Consider the following 26456-nt stretch of genomic DNA (forward strand, 5'->3'; position numbering starts at 1 on the left):
CGATAAATGTTGATCGATTCAGTCTGTATGGAATCTAGACGCTGACTGTGGGATCTGATCACGTCGCTGCAAATTCTTGCAATTTATGGTAATTTCGTGGTCGTTAACTTCTTTGATCAGAAAACATCTTTCGTAATTGTGCTACGCGCCGTTCCGTAAGCTTCTGTTTCGATCAATTAGATTATGAAAAATAGAACGAGTAAAGTATTTATTCTCTTAGCAGTAGAGATTTTAATGACCGTGTCGTACCAGTTTGACTCTGAATAGCTGCGAGATAGTTTGCTTGCGACGTAGTCAGGTGACAAGGGTGGAATAAGATCGACAGGAAGAATTCTGAAAGACGTCCAAAGATATGGTTCAACGATCATTATTAGCGATTACGAAACGATCGGCTGTACAATAGTTCGAGATCTCGGATCACAAATAAGTCCGTACAAAACACGGGCGCGACAGGCGGTGTGTCCTTAATTGACGTCTATAGAATCAAGGTGTGGTGTTTCTGTGGTACACAATGCAAGGAGCCGGTTTGGTTTCATTTGTGGTTTCCTTTTTTAATTAGTCTCTTTTTTCCTGTTCGGTTTTTCTCTTATTTCGATCGTCTTATTTTCTTTTCTGCGTATCTTTTCTCACAACTCTACCGTTCGTTTTTAATAAAATTAATCGTTTAAGATACTTATCACAACAGGTAGAACATGTCGTAGGAACCCTGCCTTGTGTCTTACGGTGTTATCCTAACAGTTAGTTTACAATTCTCGTGTGTGCGTGCGTGTGTTATGTGATGTATGTACGTACGTACGTATGTGTGTGTGTGTTTCTCTTGGTATCCTCAGACGCGCTATTACATTTTACAAGAGGTGAGACAGACCAGTGTTCGTTTCTCTTTCGTTCTACTCGTTTGTTTTTCTCGCTTTTGCAACGTCCCCGATTAGAAAGTGACGATCCGGTTTCGATCGTGGGAATAATCTTCACGCGCGGATCTAAAAGAAATAGAAACGTGTAAACGAAAAATAAATATTGCCGAAGAGAGATATAGAAAGAGAGAGAGAGAGAGAGAAAGAAAGAGAGAAAGAGAGAGAGAGAGAGACAGAGAGATTGTCAGAGAATAAGAGAGAAAGTAGTGAGAGAGAATGAGAAAGAGGAAATGCGGAACCGTGGCTTGTCCCGTGCTATTCCATCAAAATATCTCGATAAATCGTTCCACGAGCAGTTTTTCTTATCGATCAGTGACAGACTAGATACATACTTATATTACAATTCTCGACTTGCCGGAAGTCGCCAGTCGCGTCGGGCCGCGGCAAACACAACCATCCGAAGGAGAACGCTTCCTCCCGCGATTCGTTAAAGCTACCTTCGTCGGAAGAAAACACGTCGGACAAGGGACAGACGTATTGCAACCGTTTCGGGGGAAAAATAGATTGGTTCACGCGACGCTTCGCTGCCGGAAGTCGGCCTGGATGGCTTCTGGGGAACCTCGAAGACCCACTCGCGGCCGATGATCAAACACAACTTGCTAATTCTAAAAAACCAACATATCTTCTTGTATACTTAATTCGTTACCGGTTATCCAGGATTCAATTGAAAATCGAATGTCTTTTTGCACATGCACGATATTCACAGTTAGACTACGAAGCATCGGTATGCTGCAAATGGATTGCTCCCGACGGATAACTAATAGACTGCGAAAGTTCAAAACCTCTTCGTTGACGAAAGAAATCAAAGTTAGGCAGAGCTTAATTGTATGTATTTTCCCGAACATTTCCCGACTAGCGGGTTATTAGGATTCTTTTGTAGTCTCTTCATTTCGTAAAGACGTGTAGACGTTTATGCGAAATGGAAATTGTCTGCATCGTTTGTAATATACAGGAACTAATAATATTCTTTAAATGATTCTAGCGTCTTGCAATCTTGTGACAAGTGCATAACATCTACAGTCTAGATACGAGGTTTAGAAAATTCTGCAGTCTAAAGTCAATCGTCGCAGCTCCACGGAAACCGCAGAAAAGAAAAATACAGTTTTCACCGTTTCGTTAGCCAGTACAGACGAGTGTCCACTACTAGCTAGCGTCTCGGCGATCTTGCCAACAAAGGAGACTCGTGTTCGAAAACTGTGTGCGATCTTACAAGGATCATCGAGGCCGGTTCATTGAGTGGATCATCGAGGGCCGTCCAGCGGTCATCGTTGGCTCACCCGGAGAGCACGATCGTGGGTAATAGTCGCGCAATCGCGACGTTTCTCTCGGCGGTGATGGTTGGTCGCGGCGGCGTGCCGACGGTCTCGTGAGCCGGACGGTGTTATTGCGAGGAGGATTGGGGTGGTTGTCCGTTAGGCGGCGGCGGCGGGGGTGGCGGAGGTTGCGGGTGTACCTGGTGGGGCAGGAGAGTGTGCGCCTGCACGTGAGCCGGATGATGATGGTGGTGCTGATGGTGATGGGAGTAGAAGATCGGCTGGGCGGTGGTTGGGGGGCAGGAGGTGCCGACGCCGACACCGACACCGACGCCGACGCCGACGCCGACCGAGTGCGAGAGCGCCGACGTGGCGACCGAGGCTGGCGCGGTGACCGTCGGCGGCGCGGCCACCGACACCGAGACGCCGCCGGAGCTTCCGGTCCCGGCGGAGGCCTCGTGGTAGAGAATCGGCACCCTGACCAGTCTCTGGGCCGCGTGTGCCATGTTTGCCGCCTCCAGCTCGGCGGCCAGCTGCCTTTTCCATTTGTTCCGCCGGTTCTGGAACCAGATCTTCACCTGGGTCTCGGTTAGCCGCAGCGAGGCGGCCAGCCCGGCCCGCTCCGACGAGGACAGGTAGCGTTTCATGTCGAACGTGCTTTCCAGCTGGAACACTTGCGACCGCGAGAACACCGTGCGCGTCTTCTTCTTCCGCTTCATGCTGCCCGAATCGCGACCGTCCACACCGACCTGCACGCTGTTCTGTCCGTTACCGCCTCCACCTCCGCCACCACCGCCTCCGCCATTCCCCGACCCGTTCCCCCCGTGTAGGCTCGTCGAGTTCGTCGACTCCCCCTCGCCGTCTCCGTCCGCACAGTCGTCCTGGTCGCCAAGGTCGTCGTGCCCTTCGTCGCCCGTCGACGGACTCCGCGTCCGATGGAGACGGTCCTCCCCGTTCTCGTCATCAAGGTCATCTGCGCAGAGTCAACGAGTTCGTTAGATCAGCTAGACGTTGCACACCCTCGGTGCGCCTCGATAATTGCACCGAAACTCGTTGGAAGTGCAAGTATCGAGGTTCTGTGGAGGAGCTCTATTCCTTTCGTTATACATATAGAAGGCGGTCTCAATGATTATGCTATACAAATACTTAGGTTTATTTAGGCCCGTCTGGGTCCATTTTTTTCATCAGGTTTAACCTTAAGATCACCTCCTTATATTTTTCGGTATAAATAACATTGTAGCGCTGCAAGCGACCGAATTAAAATCTTGATAATTGAAATATTATGTATTATTTTCGAAATATAATAAAATATATATTATATATACTATAGGATATTATAGGATTCCTGATAATTCAAGGTGGGCGTACTAGGGTTAAAGAAAAGCTTGCGGCTTAGAAGATCCTGAAGCAATGTTGTTTCCCACCACCCAGACTCAGGAAGCAATTATCGAGATTCTGTCAAGGTACTGTGTGGTTTAGAATGCATATTTTTTCCATCGTTTTAGAGGGATTAACTTTGCCAATATTTTTGAATAGATACTTACGTCATATTTGAACTAATACGACGTTGATCATAAACTAATACTAGCACATACATTCGTAATCGCGCGGTACCGGGAGAAATTGATAAGGCGGATTAACGGGTTTATTCGATTGCGAAGCGCAGACATAATCGGATGACGCCCGTCTTAGCGGGGTAGTTAGCGAGCGACAGTGCAAAGGCATAGCCGTGATTCCGCAAATCGCGGGCATTTACTTGGTCTGCTGGATGCTGCGGAACTGTCGGCCGTGCTAAATGCATTAATTAGTCGGCGCTTTAATGCGTTCCTTGCGGCTCGCCGATGGGATCAGCGCCGGAGACCTCTTTCGGGCGCCGATAAATAAATTTCACCTCGTGCGGCGCCGATGCGGAGAGGACCGCAGATTCGATAAATTAACGGCTAGCTATTCATCTCCCGCGGCGTTACGTTTAATGTATATGTAGTCTATTGATAGTCCGCTAATTAATAATCTATCTATCCATTTCGACATAATTGCTTCGGATTGCGCGCCGGACGGAAACGTGTTCCATCACTCGATGAAATATTTGCGGTTTCCACGCCGGTTCTTCACGCCTTCCACGCGGGATCCGCGCCGCCCTCCCCTACCGCGACCGTTGTAATTCGTTGTAAATTCTTGTATTCGGCGAGTCTATTGTCTCGCGGCCTATCAATTGCGCCGACGCGACATAGAAAACTGCTGTTACCCTGCCAGACTGGATTTCCAACTGACCGTTCACCATTTTGTTACATTTCCATGCGGAATCAATCGATGCCGAAGTTTCGCTCACCAACGGCAACAAACAGCTGGTGAATGAAACGCAATTGACGGGCATAAGCAGGCCACTGAAGGCTTTTTAGAGAAGTTGCCGATCGCACAATGCCGGCTGAAGCGATTTAGATCAGTCCAGAATGCGGACTTTGGAACTTCACAAACGCTGAATGAGATCGGCGAACTCGTTCGACGAAGAAGCGAGCGTGCCATTGTCAGCTAAATTATGAACCTGAACCATCGCAATACTGAGCTGAATAGTTACTATGCCGGATATTGGAAGTGCTGATTATTGCTTGTTCCGATCGCTACAGCACCATATATCGGACGGTGGACTCAACCAAATTCAAGATGTACAAAAATGTGGCGATGAATTCGTCGCAACGAAGCAATGCAGTTCCCTCGACTCAAGCAACCAACAGTTGTCCGAAAAATGTTATAGAAAGCGAGGAAGTATACTGTATATTATTCTAATTAAATTTTTGATTTAGAAAAAGAACGATTTGTACAGCTAATACATTGAAAATTACCAGAGTTTCGTGCATCTGTGGGAACCTCAACTTTGCGACTGCCGGAGCAAAGACGCGAGCAACGATGAGGTGGTCGAGTAAGCTGAATTTCTAGAAGAGATCCGAGCACATTTATGAAGCTTCCGGAGGGTCGATGTCAGACGCAAACAGCAGCAAACATCGTGAGCCACACACCGGTGGCAGCGTGAAGTTGACAAACAGGCAGAGGGAATTCTCTCCCTAGACAAAGTGACGAACTATCCCCGCAACTCCGGCTGCAATAGTTTACCCTCTAAGTGCGAGGCGGGCGGCGAACTAGCAGGCAGCCAAGTATTTTGGCGAAGTGGCAGGAGTAAAACGATCGGCGGGTAAGGCGATCGACGTTGGTTTGTCGTGGTGGAAGCCGTGGAAGCCGTACTGCTCGCCGTCCACGCTCGCGTTTACACACTTACGTGTATAACGTGCACAGACCCTCGCCTTGCCCTTTCCACCCCGATCCGCTCCGCGCCGCTTCGTTCTCTTCGCGGTCTCTCACTCTCTCTCTCTCTCTCTCTCTCTCTCTCTATCTCTCTCTTTCGTCTTGCGACGCGCGGCCCTATCATCGCCCTTCCACGTATTCGCATGAAAACATCCCTCGGCCGCTCGCTTTTTTCCTGGCGTGTAGCGAAATCAAACGAGACGATCGTTCTCATGGCACTGACTCGATAAAACACGATCTCCTTCGTTAATACAATTCCATCGACGATCCACTGGAGCTTCACTGAAGACTGTATTTCATCCAATTCTTATTCATTGATTGAATCAACAATATCGTGTGTCACTTACGAAGTAATTTCGTAGTATCTGTTGGATTGTACGGAAAGTAATTTCGTCTCTTTTATTAACCAATTTCATTATTATATCGACCATTAAACTTCGTTCTAAATCGTATCGTCGTTATATATTTTTATATTTATATATTTCCATCAATGACACATCCTTTTTAGAGAATGAAGACGCAGAGTGTACAAAGTTGCTGCGAGAGGTGATTTCATTATGGTCTTTCCAGCGTGATCTTATTAGCTCGATTATTAATCGACATTTTTATTCTAAACGTGGTTTACACTTCGATGTATAGAGTAATTAATTGCAACAGTAGGTGCATGTTATTCAAGGCCACAGACCCCACCGTAAAACCGCCAGCAAAGTAACGAAGTCGCTGTAGTGGTGGTTGGAGACGTGAAATTGATCTCTGTTTCGCTGGGGCGAACAAGTCGTTCGCAGTTCCTTTCACGAGGCACCAGCGTTCGAGCGTATTGTATTAGTTGAACTTGATCTGGGAAATTATCTACGGTTCGAAATTCATTGTGTTCACGCAAGCTTGATCGATGTAGTTATAACAATAAACCAATTGCGTTAATTGTTCTGCGTTTTGAATCGCTCTGCGCCGATAGACTACCATCGTTATCCTCGTCCGACGAATATTGTACAATTTACTCCCAGTAATTTTCACTCACGCCAATCGCCGCGCGAATGTTTATAGATCTATTATGCTCGACTAGCCTAAATTTACGATTTGACTGGGTTTCCGACATAATTACGCCCTCATTAGGCTTGCCGCGCTGTCTGCGTGGATCGCGGAAAATAGATCAAGTTCGAATCCGTGCTTCAGGAAATTACATGACCTTTCCCCAGGCAATTTCAGGGTAATTCCTCTCTCTCTCTCTTTCCCTGCTAATTTCATATTCTGCAAAAGCACGAATTCTGCTGTCTGCTTCACAAAAAAATGGAGCTGTTCTACCACACACACCTCGTTCTAAACCTAGGGAAGCGTGCTCGCAGCTTTGACGACAGTTTCCAAGGTCTGATCGCAGCACCGCGAAGCTAACAAACACGAAACTCGACGGTTTCCAAGGGCTGATCGGCCGTTTCTAGTAACCCGACGAGCTCCGCAACCGCGAAGCACTGCAATTCGAGCACGGCGCATACCAGGAAAATACCACGGAAAAATTCGATTCTCGTGTCTCTCCCGGCAAGAGCAGAGATGCGAGAACATTTAAATGAGCCGGAACGCCGGAAACAGCGACGCCCAGCCGGCATAATGAAACCGCAAGGGGTTGAAAATACCGTGGACGAACAACCCAATCAAAGCGGCGAGGAGCCGGGGAAAGGAGGAGGCGGAACGCCGCGGTCGGCAAAACAGAATCAAAATCGTCGGAATTTCGGGCGGGGACGCGATTCAGGGGGGCCGTAGAAGGCCGATTCACGGCGCGCCGGCAAACTCACCCCTTTGCGGAAAGCTCGCGGATGCGGGACTGACGCGGCTGAGGGTGCCGACGACGTCGCTGGGCGACGGATGCTCGAGCGTCTGCAAACCGTGCGTCGGCCTCCATGGAAACGGCCAACCGGCGCCGCCGGGCAGGACGCCGCGGATCCCGTCGGCGTCGACGATGTCCGATTGGCCGGTGACTTGCACCGCGTTGCTCAACGCCGACGACGCTGCTGCTAGCCGGGAATGATGCTGGTGTTGTTGTTGCTGGTGCAGGTGTTGCAACGTCGACGGGAAGAAGACGCCGCCAACACCGATCCCGACGGGGTAGCGGCCCGCTATCAACGACGACATCAGGCCTAGTCTGAAAATTGAGGATGATTCGATTAATCTCTCTGAACTCTGCTCACAGATGGTGGAAAACTTGATCATTTAAGGGTGGATTGTATGACTGTCTCATTTGTAAATCGTTTATATCGCTTTGGATAGAGAATCTGGTGGGGTGTTCACGTTATTTGTTCCATAGTGTTTCGTACTTTTCCTGTTATCTAAGAATATTAGATAATTGATAATAAAACAGTTCCTGTATTTATATTATACTATTATCTTGTCACTTGATATTCGTATATTTTTATCAATAAATGTCACTTGTTATTGGGCCTCCATGAACTCCCCACGTATCCTCCTGATGGGTTATAGGTTGATAGTGATATTGTTTCGTTCTTACGTATATCTATAGCACTCGTAAGAGGTTTACGTTCTTGTTACTTCAGAAAAGTTCAGCCAAAGGACACGTTCGGTTAAAATTTTGGAGTCTGCGAAGGTATATGGAAGGCGTGTATCAAGTTTTGCACTTGTAAAGTTTGCCTGATTCTAGTGGTACTTCAGAGAGCAGGGTCCGTAGAACCCTTTGTGTGGCACTCGTGAAAGCTATTATCTAGAGTTAGTCACCACTTCTACATCCGTCAGAGTTTTGAGAGCTTCTCGATAGGATACCTGTTCAAAAGTGGTAGCTATGAAACGATAGAATAGAGAGCAGTTTTACATTCTACAGCGTACTCGATTCCTTCGGCGATACATCCTATCAGCTTAAAAATAAGACTGCCTGCCAGCTATGAAATCTTTAACGCAGCCCTGATGGGAGCAATTATCGAGAGTAGTCGCAACTTCGGCGTCCACTGAACTTTGGCAAGTTTTCTTCTTCCAGAGAATCGCCCGTTCAAAAGCAGCCGCAGCACAGTAGACTGCGGAATAGTTAGTTTCAGATCTCCGTGGTTGCTTCTGCGGAAGCATCGTTCTCAAGTGAATAAGTAGTATTGGACAAGCATCAAACAGAGAACCGTCCACCGTTCTTCGGACCCATTATCGCCGGCAACGACGCCGTTGCCCGACTTTACAATATCGCAAACGTCCCGATGAATACACGGCGGCCCGGACATCTCTCTAAGATTGCGTACAACAATTGTCCCGCGCCACTCGTCCAAATTCCAGCCGCCTCGATTGTTCGTAATCCGTTCGGGGGGCTGTAAACAGATTTAGGCGAACACCTTCGGCGATCGTTTCTCATTGAGAAGACGGTTTGCACAAACGGTGTGTACCTTGGGTAGGGCGAGGAATCGACGCGCGGCCGCAGGTACGGCCAGGCGGGGGCGGTGATCCTCGTCGGAGACTGCAGCCATAAGCGGATTTTCGCTCTTAATAACGAGGCTAAACGAGCGGGGCCGAGTGTCATTGTTGCGACGCAAGCGTCGCTCTTAATAGGCATAACTCTCGAAATTCCTTTGAGCTCGAGGGCCAAGTAGCCCGGGGAGATATTAATGGCTTCCGGCTGCTGGATGCCGGAGAAGGGGGGGGGGGAGGAGGCAGGGGGGCTGGCAAGGGGGCCAGCGAAGCAGCGAGAGGAGGAGGAGGAGGAGGAGGGGGGGGGGAGGGGGGGCCCACGGAAGAGTGCAGCCACGCTCCTGCTCTCTCCTCTCAATACACACCGCCGGGGGTTGAGAGAAACGTAGAGGGGAGAAACGAGGGGGCGGGTGAAGAGAATGGGATTCACTTCTACGCGGCTGCAGACTGGATAAAATGGGTTTGGAAACATTTGCCGGGTTTTTTTCGGAGGAAAGACAGGTTCGGCTGAATCGCGCCCGACGCCTCGGACACGGCCACCGTTCCAGTTGTAAACTCGACGGCCGCCCGCATTCAGAGCCCCCTCTGCCCCCGCCGCGCTCGGCGAAACGCGGCCGCTGCTGTTTTAATCCAACTTTTTTTTTTAGCAGCAGCAGCAGCAGCGGCGGTGTTTTATTTAGAGCGCGGCTTTAAACGGCTCCCCGGCAAACATTTTCCGCGGAACCGTTCCCGCTTTTACGGGGCCCGCGCTCCAAACGATCCGGAAAACTCGCGAAAAATACTGGCAAGTGGCCGGCTCGCCGCGGATTTTCGGGGACGGCCGTTGATCGAACCTTTGATCGATGCCACCCGCTACACACCACCCCACCCCCTCGCAAATCATCGTGCTGTGTGACCGCGCGATCAAAATGTTTCTCCAACTCGGAATATCCCGCCCCGACAAGCTGCTTTCCTTTTCGTTCGTCAATCGTGTTTCAACGGGTAAGAATGGAGAAGAATGGAATAAATATTTCGCTTTTTTTTTGTGGAGAATACCGACTCGAGAAAGAGTTCTATTATTGTGAGCGTATCAGATCCTACCTTTATTTTCGTCGTATCTAGCGTCAGCATTCAAATGTTATTCCTATATTATTTTTATATTGTAGGAATTATTATTGAAGTAGCCCAAAGTTTCTTAAACCGAACGTTTCTAACAAATATCGTGCACCATGAAAATTAATTAGGGTAACTGAAGATAATTAAGCTGCAGATTTTATGCATTTACCACAAGAACGAATAAACGAGACATATAAAGTTTAGCAATAAGACATTGAGATCTAACAATTACGATTGCGATCGGCTGTCGGAAATAATTGTGGATAACAATAGCAGCGCGTTATGGCAATGCTCGAAGCGTTCTCTCGTGGACAAGCAATACTGGCGGACGACGCTCAGCGCTTAAGTAACTTCCCTGTAACGACGGTGTCGGGGCGTCGAACAAGCGCACGCGGAATCGGCGCGGATCGTCGCATGTTGAAGAGAAAAGTGCATCGAGCGATCAGATCGTCGCAGCCGGAGTGCAAGGGAAGTGAGCCGGGGAACACGGGGGAAAGTCGTACGGCTTCGGAAGCCTCGGCTTCTGGCTCTCTACCACCTTTCGGTATTGGCCGCGGAGGAACCCGGCTACCTACCTACCTACATTTCCGCCGGACCAAATCGTCACCGCAAATCGCTGCTCGCGTTAAGTCGCGCCACCTCAAACTGCATCTGCATTTCCACGAAACACCGTTCGACCGGTAACTAAAACTCATGCAATTTAGTACGAGGACCAAAATACAAGGGTTACGATAAGCTATCAGTGGCTGACCTTGGAAGATGAATGTCAGAATTAATCACCCTTTGATGAAACTTGTTGGCAATAATAGAATTGCCATTGCTATTACTTGTGGTACTTTATTCTTGTCATGATCACAGAGCAATGGAGATGCAGTAGTATTAATCTGCTTCCTCTTACAAGTTGGCAATTCTGTTCTCTTTTTTCTAAAAAATTATTATATGTACACACGAGGTGTTTTTCTCGCAAACTTATTGTCATTAGCCTAGCCAATATATCGATCCTTTAAAGATTAAACACGATTTACCAACGCAACGTACGCAGTCCAACAATGCACAGTGGCAAACTGGAGGATAAGGGTGATTGATTTCGAACATGGGTTTGTTATCTCTAATCCAGTTGCGTCGCTAATTTGTATCTCCATGCCTTTATGATTTTATCATCCGTTGAACAATGGTCTTTGATCACAAACGGGTGCTCAGATCCATCAGCTCGGCTAAGTTAAGCCACGCTAAGCTTGTATGTGTTTAGTTTCTGGTGAAAACGGTTTGAATCCATCAGCGAATATATGCGAGCTTAGCATAGCAAAGCATAGTTTCGCTTGCCGGTGGATCCGGGTCTTAACGATCGGCGCGACCAGCTAAAATGGCGGGTATAATCGGGAGCTGCGAGCATGGTTACGTGGCCGAGGGCGGGTACGCGTTACCATCCTCCGTACTCGCTACGGGGGAAGTTCGGCTCTTCAAGAAGTTCCACTCCCTTCGCCGTATTTTTAATTACAGCTTGTTGTTTACACTCGATCGCTTGCGCAAGTTTGCCAGTTAGTTGTTCCGTAACTTTATTTCGGAGTAAAGGAGCAGCTTAATTAAGAGCATCGACCGGGAACTTCCGCAAACCGTCCTCGCCTCTTTAAAACCGCCGACTTTCTTATTATAATATTATTAAGTTCGCCGGTGTTGCAAAATACAGCGGACGGAGAGTTTAAATTTTTATCGAGCTTCTGAATGGAGAAGTTCGCTCGAGTCTTCTGTCGCGACGGGTGTAAAAGGACTCGTCCGGCGCTAACTTAATTAACCCTCGCTGCTGTTTAAGCCACCCTCGCATTAATATTTTGCCGATCGAATTATGCTGAAATTGATATTCTGTTCATCTGTGAGTCAGAGGAAGGCGGAGGTTCGTTTTGCGTTGAAAATACGATCAGCTGCTTCTTGATATGCATGTAGCTGGATTTCAATAAATAATTCTACAAATTTTCGTACAATGAGAATTATGGAGATTAGGGCAGCGTAGTTTGCTGACCAGTTAATGTTTCTTTACAGCTAATAGAGCGAATCGTACACATCTTATTTTACCGTAGAGTATCGAGTTTTGTTTTTAATATTTCTGAAGTTTGACACAAAATTCGACAGATAATTGTATCAATTTTTGCAGAGTGAAAATTGTGGAAATTGGAGCAGCGTAGTTTGCAGATCACTAGCGTTTCTTCCCACCTAATCGAGCAAATCGGAGACACCCCACTCGGCCAGAGCATATTGAGTTTCTCGCCGCATACAATTTCCAGTCCGGCGAAGGTGAACGGGCAACCAGTCGCAGGCTTCCCAAATTTCTCGTGGCACGGATTCGAGCCGCGCCGAGTCAACAAACACCCGCTAAGTGCATTGATTATCGATGCTCGACGCTGCTCGCTTAATCAATGACGGTGGGGGACAGGTATAGGTAAAGGCAGAACGGCCGCGGAAGCGAGCAACTTGCCTCGCCGTTGAGCTGATTCGAACGAGCAGATTCTAGGCATTAATTATTATCCTAGCCGCGGACTCGAACTCCGTAATAGCAAAACGATATTTCGTAACTCTGATCCATTCGACCAAAAACTTTCCTTGTTAATACAGAAACGCACGTTTTTGTGGAAGTAATTTGGGAGTATTTGGTATTCGATTTAAGAACGCTAATAATTTATTGCACGAGGTATCGAAGTTTCAAAATTAACAGTGGAACAATCGTGTACTGAAAACAAATAAGACTTAAGAAACAAAGTTTCCTTTTTAAAAAAAACAAGATCGCTTTTATCATGGTACAATAATTATTTCACAAGGAGGCGATTGCAGTTTCGACGATTATTAGAAAATAAGGAATTTGAATTCTGCCATTTTTGGGCCTGACGGGGATTAGTGGTCAGTTTGCACATGTTCCTCCCATTTTATCCTCGCAGTAGTAGTCTGTGATTACAAATTGCTGTGCCAGTATTTATTAAACAATAAACAGACTAATAAAGTAAATAGATTTTATATTATAACAGAAGCCGCAGCAATTGGTTGTCCTAAAGTAACCGGCACCATTACCTCCTCGGACAAGGAACTGAACCGAAGACACAACTTCCTAGACAAAGCAAATTGAAAACAGAGGTACATATCACTGGACGATCTCCAAAAATTCACTCAGACAATACGGACACCTCGGAAACAGTGGAAACCTCGGGATCCTATAACCCCGAGGAAAACAAGCCCGTGAAATCGGTTCGATCTTAATCCGGATCCACGGATGATCAGGGTCGGGGTTCCATCGATCTTCGGATAACGGAGTATCTCGATCGCCGGCTAATGCGTGTCGCTAATTACAGCTCACCTTTCGTCTGTCGCGCGGGCATCGATATCGCCGGTCGCAGAGGATCCTGTAGCGGATAGCTGCTCCGGATAAGAAAAGAAGAGAAGCAGGCCGTGAAGAAGGGGGGAGAGGCCGGGCTCTCGCAGATGCCCCGGGAAAGATAAAAGAAATCTGACAACCGCCTGTTTGTAAGCATCCAGTGGGGGGGTGTGGGGCGCCCCGTCTCTTTTCTTCGAGGCAGGTATAAACACCCAAACACTCGGCTGGAGAGAAGCGTGCTCCACCTTTTTGCTGCCTAATTCTTGCGCGGCTTACGTCTTCTTAGGTAGCCAACGGAATGAATGGCCGAAGTGGGCCCCACCGGGGTACGGGGTTGAGGAGGAGGAGGAGGAGGAGGATGAGGTCCGGGGGATGAAGACGGGATGAGAGCCGGCCTGGCTTTCTTCTCCGGCATTCTACGGGCGCAATTTTCTCGCTCTAGCTTCTTCCTCGCTCGATCGATTCCTCGAGGACCCCTCGACTCTTCTACTTCGAGAGAGGATCCTCTTCAGGGGTCGAGAGAGGGAGAGAGGTAGAGAGGCAGAGGGAGAGAGAGATGGAGATGGATAGAGAGAGAGAGAGACAGAAAGAAACAGAGAGCGAAAAGAGAGAGAGAGAGAGAGAGAGAGAGAGAGAGAGAGAGTGAGGGAGAGCTGGCAGCACGTTCCCTTTTCATCGAGCCGGCGACCGTGGGCGCGCTCTCTGTGCCGCGCACGATCCAATTGGCCCGATCGAGTGTCCGCGAGAGGAAACTCGTTGATTACGTTCAACCTCTCCCTCTCGCCACCCTCGCAGAACCCTCCCCCGCGCGTCGCTCACCCCCGTCGTCGCCAGTGCCCGCATAATCGGATACAGAGGGCTTTGGTGAAACGCGACGGTGAATATGGGGCCTCGAATCGAACGTCAACCGACGTGCACAGCCGTGTGTATCGATTTATCCGCGCGACGGTCAACCGTGGATTCTTTTCGCTCTCTCCGGGATCCTCGGCCAATTTGTCCGTTAAACTTCCCCTTCTTTATTCCCTGCCCCCCGCCCCTTCAACGCCGCTTTCTCTTCTTCACCCTGGCCACCCGTTGCACACACCTAGAACCCTTCAACGGGGATATATTATACCGCTTCTTTTTTTTCATCGTTCTTCCTACGTATTGATTATTATTCCACCTTTCCGTGGGCCGGTTGCCGGCGCGCGCGGGCAAATAAGTGCCATTCTCGGATATGAACTCTTTATGCCGTGGTTAACGATCGCTCGTAACACGATACGTTTTGTCGTGTAACGTTACACGGGGGGGTCGCCACTCTAGACACGAACCAGAAGTCGATTACGGGGAGCCGTGCACCGCCGAGACCCCCGGGCCATCCAACGGACCCCCAGATTTCGGGCCGGCCACTCCGGGCTTCTCGTGGTGATTTCTCTGTAATTTGGTAAGTTCGAATGGTCGGAGGTAATCTCTGCGAGGTGCTAATTCCGTCTAAGGAAGAGGGGTTGCGTTTCGGCTGGCTGTTCGGCTCGTGGAGACGCAGCAACGGGTGGTTTGCGGTGTCGATTACACTCTTCTGCTTCTCGCCGTGATTTTTTGCTAATTTTGTTAATTTATAATAATGATGGGCAATTTTGGTAATCTCGGATACTTGGGGTAATTGTCAAGAGTTGCTCTAAATAGTTATGTTATATTTCTTAAGTTACAGGAGGAAGAGAACATAAAGGATTGTTCGAGGTGACTCATTTAGTCCTATTTCTCATGGTAGCATTTTGGGATATTGGCAATCTAGAACTATTCGAAACGATCTTCGTGAATTCCCCGTCTTCGATTTCGATCGGTTTTACTCTCATCGATCGTAGAATCGTTCACGGTTACGTACTGACTCCATGAAGTGTCATTACGATGACCCAACAATGAGTTATTGGCTTTCAAAGTACTCGGCTAAATCCACTACTTGGCTTCGTTCCGCTCGCTGGCCTGTTACAGGCCAAGTGGAGGATTTATGTTTGCGCCTACACAGGAGACAACTTCATTTCGTTGGATTTCAAGGAAACAACTTAATTGCTTTAGCGCGACGCTTGCAGGCTTTACAACTCGACCAGGACACACTCGCGGCTTAACCCCCTCCGGCCCCGGGAATTAATTACAGAGACGTCGTCGCGAGGATTTCTTCGCCAATTAAAGAGTTGTCGCGTGCTACGAGACCCTCTCGAACGGCGTCACAAACGGGACATCGTGTCCGAGGCGAACCTCTCCCCGAGCGAAACCACCCCCGCAATTTGAAAAACTGTCGCATGAATTATTTCGAAACTACACCGTCCGGCTGCTGTTCGGCGAACAGAAATAAAAAGTACATCGACGGAAAACCGTTTCCTTGTAAGACATCTTTCAAGGAAATTTTACGAAATGGCTGCTGCGGGAAAGCATCCCCTTCAATTTTCTCTCGTCTTCCAGGATTTAGGAATGCAAACAAGAATTTAGGAAAATAAAGAATCCACTGGGAACATGTTTTAATATTACGAAAATCAGAGATCGTTAAAAACCACCCTTAAATCGTCAGCCTTCGAAGAGCTAATTTGCTGGTTGAACAAATGACTTATTATCGTAGGTTGATACCGAAACGAATCCACGAAGATTTATTTCAAGTAATATTAATTCTAAAATGGATGCTGTTAGAAAAATTCATCCATCGTTCACTAATTTTTCAAACGCTCGGAAGCTCGCGGTGATATTGCACAAGCAAGCGTGAAGATTTCAAGATTGAAAAGAATATAGCCTGTAGGGCGAATGATCAGAGTACATCAAGACCACCCCAGAGCCGTCAGAGTTCAGTCAAAGTTTTGATTTGTTGACTGAATGAAGGCGTCATCGCCGAGGCAGACGAGAAAATGGCGAATCGAAGAGTCATGCGAAGAGGACGAGGACAAGGAGAACGAGGGAGGACAGCAGAAACGTCGAGGGTGCTAGTAGGGAGGTGGGGGGTTGAGAGACGAGAGGCAGAAGGAGAAGAGAGGAGAAACAGTGTTTCGACGCGATTATTATTCGTGGTCTATTCCCAGCTACCGTTCATTCCACATTTGTTTCCGACGTTGAACATCCATATCGCCCTCGAACGGGCGATCATACACAATAGGCTTTATCGTAGCTTTCTTTGAAAGTTCGAGCGCGATCCCACGCTAATTAACGAATCATTCATCGGGGCTGTAATTAACGAGGCCGACTCTGTCGCGGATTATCCCGGCCACATCTTTTACCGCATAGACGTCATGTGCCCGCGGTCACGTTACTGAATATTGTTGTACCCCGATGCGAAAAAGGGGCCCGCGCCGCCGACTTTCACGATTCCGCGCCCGCGGAACAGCGACAGAGAGGGAACCGGGACGAACAGGAAAAATGTACTGGCAACAGAAAGGAGAAGGACACGGGAGGAAAAAAGAAATATATTCTTACGATCTCTTCCTGTATCTCGCGTTTCAATAACGACCGCGACGATTCTTTTTTCCTTTCGTCTCGCTTCGTTTTCTCTCGCATCGCCCTCTCTCTCTCTCTCTCTCTCTTTCTCTCCCATTTTTTTTCACTCTCTCGTTCTCGGTTTCCATCTCTCTATCTTTTTGCAAACGCGAATCCCGTTACATTTGTCGCGCCCCGTTTCCCCAGCTAAACACGCGGTAATTAGATTGGACCGGCTCGAGAAAATGCCGCGAATAAACGGCGAGGAGAGAGAGAGAAGCAAGGCGGTTTCTGCTCGCGTACCGCGCGCCCGTGCTGATTAATTTACGGAGTCGCGTCAACGGTACGACCGGTTCCGTCATCCGCGGAATATTATCAATTTTAATACGGCTTTGTCCTGCTCCGCCACCGACTTCCGAGGCGTCAGACGATAATTCAACACTGGATCGTTGAATTATTCCGTACCGTCGCTGCCGCAGCTCGCGGAGTTTATCGAAGATCGGAATTTATCGGTTTGCTCGGCCGCGGAATTGCGGCCACTGTAATTCCCTTCCTCCGACACCGATACCTTCGATTGTCCAATGAATTATTTTCTGTCGCGGCTTTTGGACCGTCCTGTACCCTACGTGACAAATTTTGCACAGCGAGCGTACAGACACACAGCCCGGTCGAAGATGAAATCGTCGTAACAATCGTTGGACGATGGAGACCTGAATAAGCACAAACATTTAGTCCTATACTGTCGGATTATCCTGTCTACTTGGAGATTTTTTTTGGACGATCTCCAATTTACACGAATGCAACTTGCAAGGGGAGCGAGTTAGCAATAATCGGTCATACAAATATTCCATCATAAATATGATTCTGAGTTTTCCACTCTGTTTTTGTGATTCGTCAAATAAATAGTGAAATAGTAGTGATTTCTTTACTACATAAAATTGTTTAAATGATAAGAGAAAAATAACAATAATTGCATCCTCGAAGAGTAATATTTCTGGCGTATTTTCTGATTAGAAAGCCCAAGCAATGGAAAGTATCATCGTCAAATGCCCCGCATTTCATTTTTCGTAAAATAATATTGTCATGAGAAGAATGACGTTAGCAGTTAGTTCAATATACTTGAAAGTGAGAGATCAAGTTCTAATAAGGGAAACAATCTTTTTAAATGTTCAAATAATTTTTTAAAACAGTTGGGTTTCAGTAGTATTGCTATTCTTTTAGTAACAATTATTTGAAGACCGAGCTGGATCCGGGTGACCCAGAATGACACAAATGTTTCGCATAAAAAGTGTGACAGCGCTGGGTTACTCAAAATGAGCCTTCCTGATCAGAATACTTTGAGCTTGACTACTTTAAATTAACAAAGCATGAATGTTAGAAAGGCAATGACTACCGCCGGTAGCAGAATATCGAAGTAAATACATGGGAGCGTGAGAAGAGGCGTTTCGCCTGGTCCCCATCCGCGAAACCATTTTGGGGCGACGGTATCGCGGACTTTGCTGCTTAAGACACTTCCGCGCCCATGCCAGGGGGTTGGTGGTCCCGCGCAGAGCGTAGCCGTGCGCCGAGGTAAATTCGTGGAGCGCCTAATTCGGATAATATTCTACACGGGAATCCTTTCTGCTGAAATCTCTTCTCCCAGGAAATGCTATTACCGTATCAGTTTAAGAGGAGCCCGTGTTGTCGAGGGGCAGGGGGGGGGGGGTGGGGGCGTTAAGCGCCGAGACGCTGGAGGAGATTTCCGCGGTGCAAGCTTTTCGTGTACTTAGCCGACCTTGGCAAAACCAAGACTCCGTTCCTGGATACCGTAGGCACCAATTTAATAATAAATCAAACCTAGAAGTTGCTCGCTTCCTCCACGCGGAAGACGCAAAGGGGGGCCAAGAAGCTACCGCCCTCGTCCCCGCCGCTGCGAAATGGGCGGGACAGGTGCCCATTTCTCTCGGGAGTCTTAGGCTCCTTAACTTCGACTACGCCGGTGTTTCCATCCGCTGATGTATTATGCACCCCGCCGCCTAATTGATTCTTTCCTACTTTCCGCGCGAGTATGCCCTGACATCCGATCCTCCTCTGCCTTCAAACTTTTGGGGCTTGTTTCGGCGAACGCCGGGAGCTGGCCCGATCGTCTTGGAATTTTCTTACTTCCGGCCGGTCTCGGACCTGCTACTTTTAGATTCTGCTTTATCAGCTTGAACATCTTCTTGCGAATCCGATTGGTTTCCGAGATTCGCTACTGATACAAAAATATTTACGGTGTTCCGTTCATGGGGACATATTTTCGTAGCTAACGTGATCCTGGATTGGCGACTTACAGGTCCATTTTAAGTCCTTGGAATACAAAGACTTTTCGGATTGTTGCGTGTTTCGACTGTGTAATCTTATGTAGCATTATCAGCGTTTCAGAGATGATGAATATAAATTGGACTTTGTTTTACTTGATACTGCTAGCAGCTGCCTAGATAAAGTATAATTCGATCATGCGTTTGTCTCGAAAATCGAACAACAAATTCTAAACGCAGCTAGGTATCGTCTAAATAAATTATGCAAGTCCATGAAACAAATTCTATAATTTGAAGACGAGATACTCTATGCTATTATTTTTCATTCGGCTAGACATCAATCCACTTTCGTAACGAATAAACGACGTGAAATGACACTCTCTTACATTCTGTAAATCATGGCAGCTCAGTGCTCGTCACCCCCTAATCCGATCAGCAACAAAAATCCGTACTCCCCGATGGTGTTTTGATGCCTCGTGACAGAACGATGAGCCGCCCCCGCTGGCCCCCCCTCCCTCGCTCGTCGGTGCCCCACGAAAATCGTTTCCCCGCGTCGAGTAATGGTGCATACGAGTGGAACTTAATCAAATGGTAAACGGGTGGAAAACAAGCAATTGGAGGCATCGAGCCGGGTAGCGTCGAGCAGCCGGTTGCGAGCGGGTGCCGTCAATCGGAAGGGGGTGTAAATCTGATAAAATCATCTCGAACCCTCCCGTCGCCAGCCCCTTGCGGCGCAAAAGCGTGGCTCGGGGTTCCTCGCGGATACACGCCCGATACGAAGAGAGCCGGCCGACCCGGCCCCGAGCAACGTAAGTAACGCAAGAGAGGGTGGTTGTTGCTACGGTTGTTATTAAATGAGACAGCCTAATAGGCCCATTACGGACCCCTCGGTCCATTCCCACATAATATAATCCTCACCGCACGAGCTCTGCCCGGTTCCCTGCTACTTTATCAACCCCCCCCCCCCCTACGCGCCCCCGCGTGCACCCTCGTGTATCTTGATCCGAGAGCACTCACGCCCACGAAAATTTCATCTGCGGTCCGAGCACCGGCGTCTTTCGCTTTGTCGCGCGTGTCTCTCGCCCTTCTAATTTCGGATCGGCCGTTGTCCGACGGAAAGCTGACTCCTTTCGTAGCTACGGCCGAGCTTTGATAATGTTACGCGGGAGGGATTCGTTTCTATTTGAAGTTTAGGCCAGCTACAGTCTGTGTCCGACGAATTTCAGACGTTTCGGCTAAGTTCGTTTTACAAATGTTTACTCGAAACATTAAAAATCAATTTTTGTTCAATGTTATATGGTGGTCTAAAATAGTTCGATGGAGTCTGGAAAGGTTGGTAGCCAATGGTAGAATTAAAAAATCAGCCGTATGCAAAAAAGCGGTGTTCTAACGTTGCGGATTTTACAAAAAAAAAGCGTCGCTTATTTGATTTTCGAACATCGCCAAACAAAAGCCTTACCCAATCGCGCAGGATCATTTCACATCGTCGACAAAAAGGTTCGAAATATTGATAGCCATCGAATGGAGTTTGAATTGTACAAAGGTTTAAACGTTAGTATCGCCCGCGGTATTCTAACTGCGATGCTATTTGATTAAACTCGGCAACGCGTCATCGCCGATGAAATAGTTATTGCGCATTGGCCGAACGCAAATTGCAACAGGGATATAAAACTGATGGTACGCGTTAATTCCTTATTAGTAAACATTGATACCTCGGTCGGGATAGTGGCGATGGGGTTAGCGTGAAATTCTAGTTCTATCAGATAAATTATGCTACCTCTATAGGGAGGCAACGGTAAATAGTACCGCCGCGCGATAACAATTCGCCAGATTCTCGCGCAAACTATCGGATCTACTGCCCCCCTCCCCCTCCCCTCCCCGCACGACCACCGCGTGTGTGTTAACAGTTGTTAGTTAGAACGGTTCAACAACTCTCAAACGATCTAAAAAGTTATTGTAAATTTTGTAACACGCGGAGTAATCATTTCACGGGCGACGGCAGCGAGCGTCCATAGTTCATTGTAGCTTTCGCGCAGCGTCACGACGAACCGCTAATAATACGCGCCGAGGAACAATGCCGATACGCTATTGAATGATTCATCAGAATCTCAAAACGATTCCTGGTTTTCACGCGAGCGATCACGCGAAAATCCGCGTGGCGCGGAGCGTAATTGTAACAGCTGCCCTTTATCCGCCTTCTGTCTTACTGCTTTCCAACAAACATTGCCCGATCTTTTGAATCGTTTTAACGATGCGTAACTATTATCTGAAAATGAATCGTTCCATGAGAGTTGACAACGTAATACACATCCTCGCAAAGAGTAATCACAGTAATATGAACATAGACTCTCAAAGGTATTGTTCTGAGAATTGTTTCAGCGTTGACAACAGTTGCATCTTAAATTGAACGATGCACAGAAACAAGTTCATTGCAGTCGATACAAAGCTATCTAGATCTAGCTAAGATCTAGCTATCGTATTTAGATTGCTTGTTCCTTATCCGTTGGTTGGAAAATGACTTTGTGGTTGCGATATTGGTGTGCTACATTCAACTAGTACGTAACATGACACCTCAACAATCACTTCGATCTTTATTCTAAGGGCGCAACGTCATATTTACAAGATAGAAGACAGATAGAGTCCGTTTAGGGGGATCAGAGTGTTTTGTACTTGACACAATACGTTCTCAACTAATCCTGTTCAAAGATCGTACTATACTTTGGCGAATTTCATCGTCACAAGTGCCATTCATCTTATAATAATCGAGGCAAGAGTCTTTGAAGTAACCAAACACTAGGACCCAGCAACAAACGTCTTCAGTACTACAAAACTAAACCAATTAAACCGTTCCAGATGCCCGAGAGCTACCTAAACCATCGAGAGCTTCAGAGTTGGCACAGAAACGGTCCGAAAATATGGAAGATGGTCCTCGGTCTCCGATATTCGGAATCAATGCCGACGAACTGGTTGTTTTTGTCACTGGTTGGCGAACGCGTGCGACAGTGGCAACCCCGAAGCTCCCGTCGCAGCTGTCAGAATCGGATCGATATAAAATGAAAGGGTACCTCGAGAGCATGGCCAGGTCGGCGGAAGCTTGATGTCCCAGGAGCGGATTGGCGGCGGAGTCGCTGGGCGGCGAGAACGTGGACGCCGGGCTGGTAGCACTGGTAGCACACCCGATACCGATACTGGTCGAATTGTTCCTGGTCTCGATGGCGTGTCCGACGGCGGTACTCCGTTGATTGGCGGCGTATCTCAACGGCGTGGGCGAGGACAGGCCTCTGTTGGGGCTGTCGCAGGCGGATCCGATCCTCTGGGAGTTCTGCGTCGGCGGCGAGGCCCTGTCGACGTCGGACGACTGTCTCTCGCCGGAGACGGTGGACGTGGAGTCGACCGGCGGCGACTCTGGCCTGCCCAGGATGCTGGAGATGCTGAAGGACGTGTACTGGGGGTTGCAGGCGGGCCTGAGCGGCGGCTTGCCCATGTCGAAGCCGAACGAGTGATGGTTGTTGAGCCCGCAGCCGGTCTTCCCGTTCTTCTCCTGGAGCAGCAGCTCGGCGGGCGTCGAGCTGCTCCTGGAGCCCTCGAGCTCCAGGTCCTCCTCGGACACCACGGACACCTCGATCTCGGTCTCGCCCGACATGGTTGACGCGGTCGCGCGTCCCGTCACGCGTTCCGTCCAACGGTCCGGGATCCTCGAGCACGGCACGATGGCTCCCTCGACTGTTCGCTCACCGGTAGCAACACACTCGTCACTGAACACGATCTGCTCCCTGGAGCCGCCGGCTGGTCAGAATCGCTGCTCCGTCGACGACCCGACGGTCCAAGGTCTATCCGACACGCGGAACGACGACGACGACGATCCCAGTCCCTCCCGTCGCATGCCGATGTCTACTCTCGGTTAACGGCACTCGAACGTCGCGCGTCGGCTGGCTAGCGGGCAGCTCGCGACGCCTCCGTCGGCCGGAGGTCCCTTGTCGTCGTGGATCGGAGACGGATCGCTCGATCGCGCGACATTCGTAAGCGATACCCTGGACGACAGGATGATAGGAGACAAGACACTTGGAGGGCCCACCCTTCCCAGAGAGCCACCCTCTCGCGCGACACCCCTCTCTCTCTCTTTCGTCCTTCAACCGGCCTCCCCTTCTTCGTTCTCTCCGTGTGCCAGCACCTCCTACCACCGCTTACCGATCCGACACGTAGTCGCCGTTGCCACCGTCGTTTCTCCTCTTCTCCTCTCTAGCTTCTCCTTCTACGATTTCCTCCTTCGCCCCTCTCTCACTCACTCTCTCTCTCTCTCACTCTCTCCTCTCCCTTTCTGTCTCTTTCTCTTTCTCCGGTTCGACTGTCCACGGAAACGTTGCCTGCCGTGCGTGTAAAACCGCGAAGAGCAACACCGGCAGTCACTTCCTCGAGTCACTTTCCCTTCCACTGGATCGTTAATCACTCGGCCGGGTCCTCGTTCACCGCGATACCAAACATGATCTCGATCCCGGAGTCAGCACCGACGGTCGAATCGTGAATTCGAAATGAGATTCGAATCGGGGCTCGTACCGGGGTAAAGTGTCACTGGTTTCCTCGGCGTCGATAGGGGGTGAAACAAACATACACGGAGAGTGGACTCGGGGGTGGACACCGACGGTCGACGGCGATGACTGCGCGTAAATCGCCGGCAAATGCGCAAATGCGTTTCGATGCGCGGTATGCTGTGCTAGCGCGGTGTTTGCGTGTCGTGGCGAGTGATGGACTGCGGATGGGCACTGTGCTCGCACTAAGGGTAGGAAAACGCCGGAGAAACCACAGGTCACACGAACGAGGGCCTTACTCGAACATTCGCGTACGCAGCCGGAACGCGCGCCGCGATCGGACGAAGACAGCCGGCGAACGGCGAACGGAGAGAGGAGGAGAGAGAGAGGGAGAGAGAGAGAGAGAAGACGAGAGGGAGGGAGAGAGAGAGAGAAGACGAGAGGGAGGGAGAGAGAGCCGATGGCAGAGGGTAGCGGGGTTGGAGCGAGAAAGAGGAGACCGAGACAGGGTCGACGGAAGCAGGAAAGAGCGTGGCGTCACGCTTCGAGAGTCGCGGGGTAGTAGTCGGTCTATAGACTGCCGAAGGAGACAGACGAACCGGGAGTTGGTCGGCGCGAGAGGGATGAACGCCAACGGTGGACAGAGAGAAGGGTGTCGGTGGTTGCTCGCCTGTGGAGGGGTAACGTAGGACGGCTAAGCCGCAAGTTGCCGGAAGGGGTGTCGTTGTTGGAGGGGCAGGGGGCGGGGCGGAGCAAATGGGTTTCCGTGGGGGATGGTTCTCGCGACTCCTCATAGGGTGGTGGCGCGATCGATGACTCGTGGCGGAGTGCGGCCGGCTCGGGGGTTGCACGGGGGTAGCCGTAGGCGCGGGCCAATCGGGTGAGCCGCGTCGTCCTTAACTCGGAAGATACTCGCCCTCGACGATCCTGCGGATCGCGCGAATGGGGGTGGCTGCGGTGCTTTACCGAGGCTACCTACGCCAGGGTGGGGATAACACACAACTCCGCTGCTGGTGGCAGTGCCTGGCCGTGTTACTTATCCATTATAACACTCCAAGATCTTGATTTAAGCCTGCAGCCAGCGGTGAGCTTTTAACCAATTAGCCTTTATAGCCTACCCCCCTCGACGCCCTCCGCAGCCCCTCGCACCCCTTTCTCGCTCCGTCCTTCCATTTCAGCTTGCCTCGCCGGTCTTGCTTCTCGCTCGCTCCCTCTCGCCTAGCTGCGCTTCTCTCTCGCCCCCTCTCTCTCTTCCTCTCGATTCCTCTCTCTCTACCCACCACCGTGATACGATGGCAGTTGCTACCACCTATATCCGTATTCTATACCAACGTCCTCGCCGCAGTCGCGCGATGTACCCACCTAATCTACTGCTTCTCTCTCTTCTTCTCCACCTCTTGCGTTCTGTCTCCCTCTCTCCTCTCACTCACTCTCACTCTCTCTCTCTCTCTCTCTCTCTCTCTCGCTCTCTCGCTCTCTCGCTCTCTCGCTCTCTCTTTCTCTCTATCTCTCTCCGGCTCTCTTGCTTTGCCCACCTCGAGCAACTCCCTCTTTTTCTTCCCATCCGGCCCTCCTTTCTCGCTCTCTATAACCACATGCATTATGCGCGTCGGTGTATCAGAGCCGCGTATTCGCGCGTGCAAATACCCCGAGCACGTAGCCGGCCGCGGGGGTGAGCTTCTCGTTCCGAGCCAGGAACCCCGACCACTCCCGCCCGGCTCCGCTGCAGCCCGCCGTGTCCCGGCACCGACAACCCCCGCGCGCCAGCTTAAATACGCGACCGGTGACGGAAATTAAGAGTGGACCGTGCGATTCCATCGTGATACCCCGCTCGGTCTGGTTTCCCTTTTTTCTTTGTTCTCCCGGCGGGGATCCGGCGATTCGTGCCATCGCGAAGGGTGGCCTCGTCGCTGTCTTCTGGCCACGGATCTTTGAACGATCTTATTCATAGGCCTCTGTTTGACGGCAACGAGCATTGTCGTACGCGGGACCGAGCTCCTCTCTCGGCTCACTGCGCTGGGACAATGACGCGCCGCGGAAATTATTTAATGACACCCTGGTTTTACAATCCTGTACTGAATGCTAGGAACCCGGGGAAAAATATTTACTTAAATGCGGTTCGAAAATTTCCGTGTACAAGTATTTCACTCAAGAGAAGGGTAGTGGAGTCGGTTATTGTATTTTTTTTCGTATAAGACATATTAAATTTTATTTTTTAAATAAACTTAATAGAAGAATGAGAAAATACAAAATTCGATGAAATATCAACTTTTTGTTTAGTACTTTAATTTTCGAACTTGAGCAGATTGTTTCTGAACGCTCTCTAGGATTTTATTCGATGGAGAAGATGCTTCCAGTGATGCACGACTCTCTGAGTTAAGTTTCTGAAAACGGATTTCATAGAATTTATTGGAAAGCACAGGGACGTGCAAGACGTACACAAGAACGTAAAGCCCTGCGAGACTAGTAGTCACGAAATTGCACCACATATGGACATGTCATGAATCGTTAGTTAAGATGCCATTTCAACCATTTTGGGTTCTAGGATTTTACGGAGTCCGTTGCAATAAATGTGTCTGTTCCAAGACGAGATGTATTATGCACTGAGGAGGAACTTTCTTAAATTATTTCATCCAGTGTCTGCCGCCAATCTCGACGAATCTTTGATTGGAATTCGGGGGTAGGTTTGATCTCGGTGCCGGGCAAAAGACACCATAGTGAACGGTGTTCTCCGAGTCGCCCTCGAACAGAGATCCATGGTCCTCCGGCAGGGCTAACGAGTCCGAAGGGGCCGTTCCAGCGTTCTTTTCAGAGTCAAGTTGACAAAACGCGGGAGGTGCGTAGCATAATGGGCCGGTCCGCTCGCGGAGCCAGCCGGAAGGCCACAAAAGCTCTCAGAAAAGCGGGCTGGATTT

The 26456-nt window shown here is 49.3% G+C and overlaps 1 protein-coding gene across 1 annotated transcript; it reads right to left on the bottom strand.

Annotated features, from left to right (window-relative positions):
- Positions 1–1820: 1820 nt before the first annotated feature.
- Positions 1821–22658, bottom strand: Hmx (H6 family homeobox). Its single transcript, XM_078197386.1, has 3 exons — positions 22081–22658; positions 7249–7595; positions 1821–3137 (listed from the first exon to the last, which is right to left on the bottom strand). Exons 1-3 carry the CDS (start codon positions 22656–22658, stop codon positions 2293–2295), a joined length of 1770 nt encoding a protein of 589 aa, XP_078053512.1. The 3' UTR covers positions 1821–2292.
- Between the last annotated feature and the right edge of the window lie 3798 nt (positions 22659–26456).

Source organism: Augochlora pura, chromosome 3 (assembly GCF_028453695.1).
Source record: "Augochlora pura isolate Apur16 chromosome 3, APUR_v2.2.1, whole genome shotgun sequence".
In the NCBI taxonomy this organism is placed as follows: Eukaryota; Metazoa; Arthropoda; class Insecta; order Hymenoptera; family Halictidae; genus Augochlora; species Augochlora pura.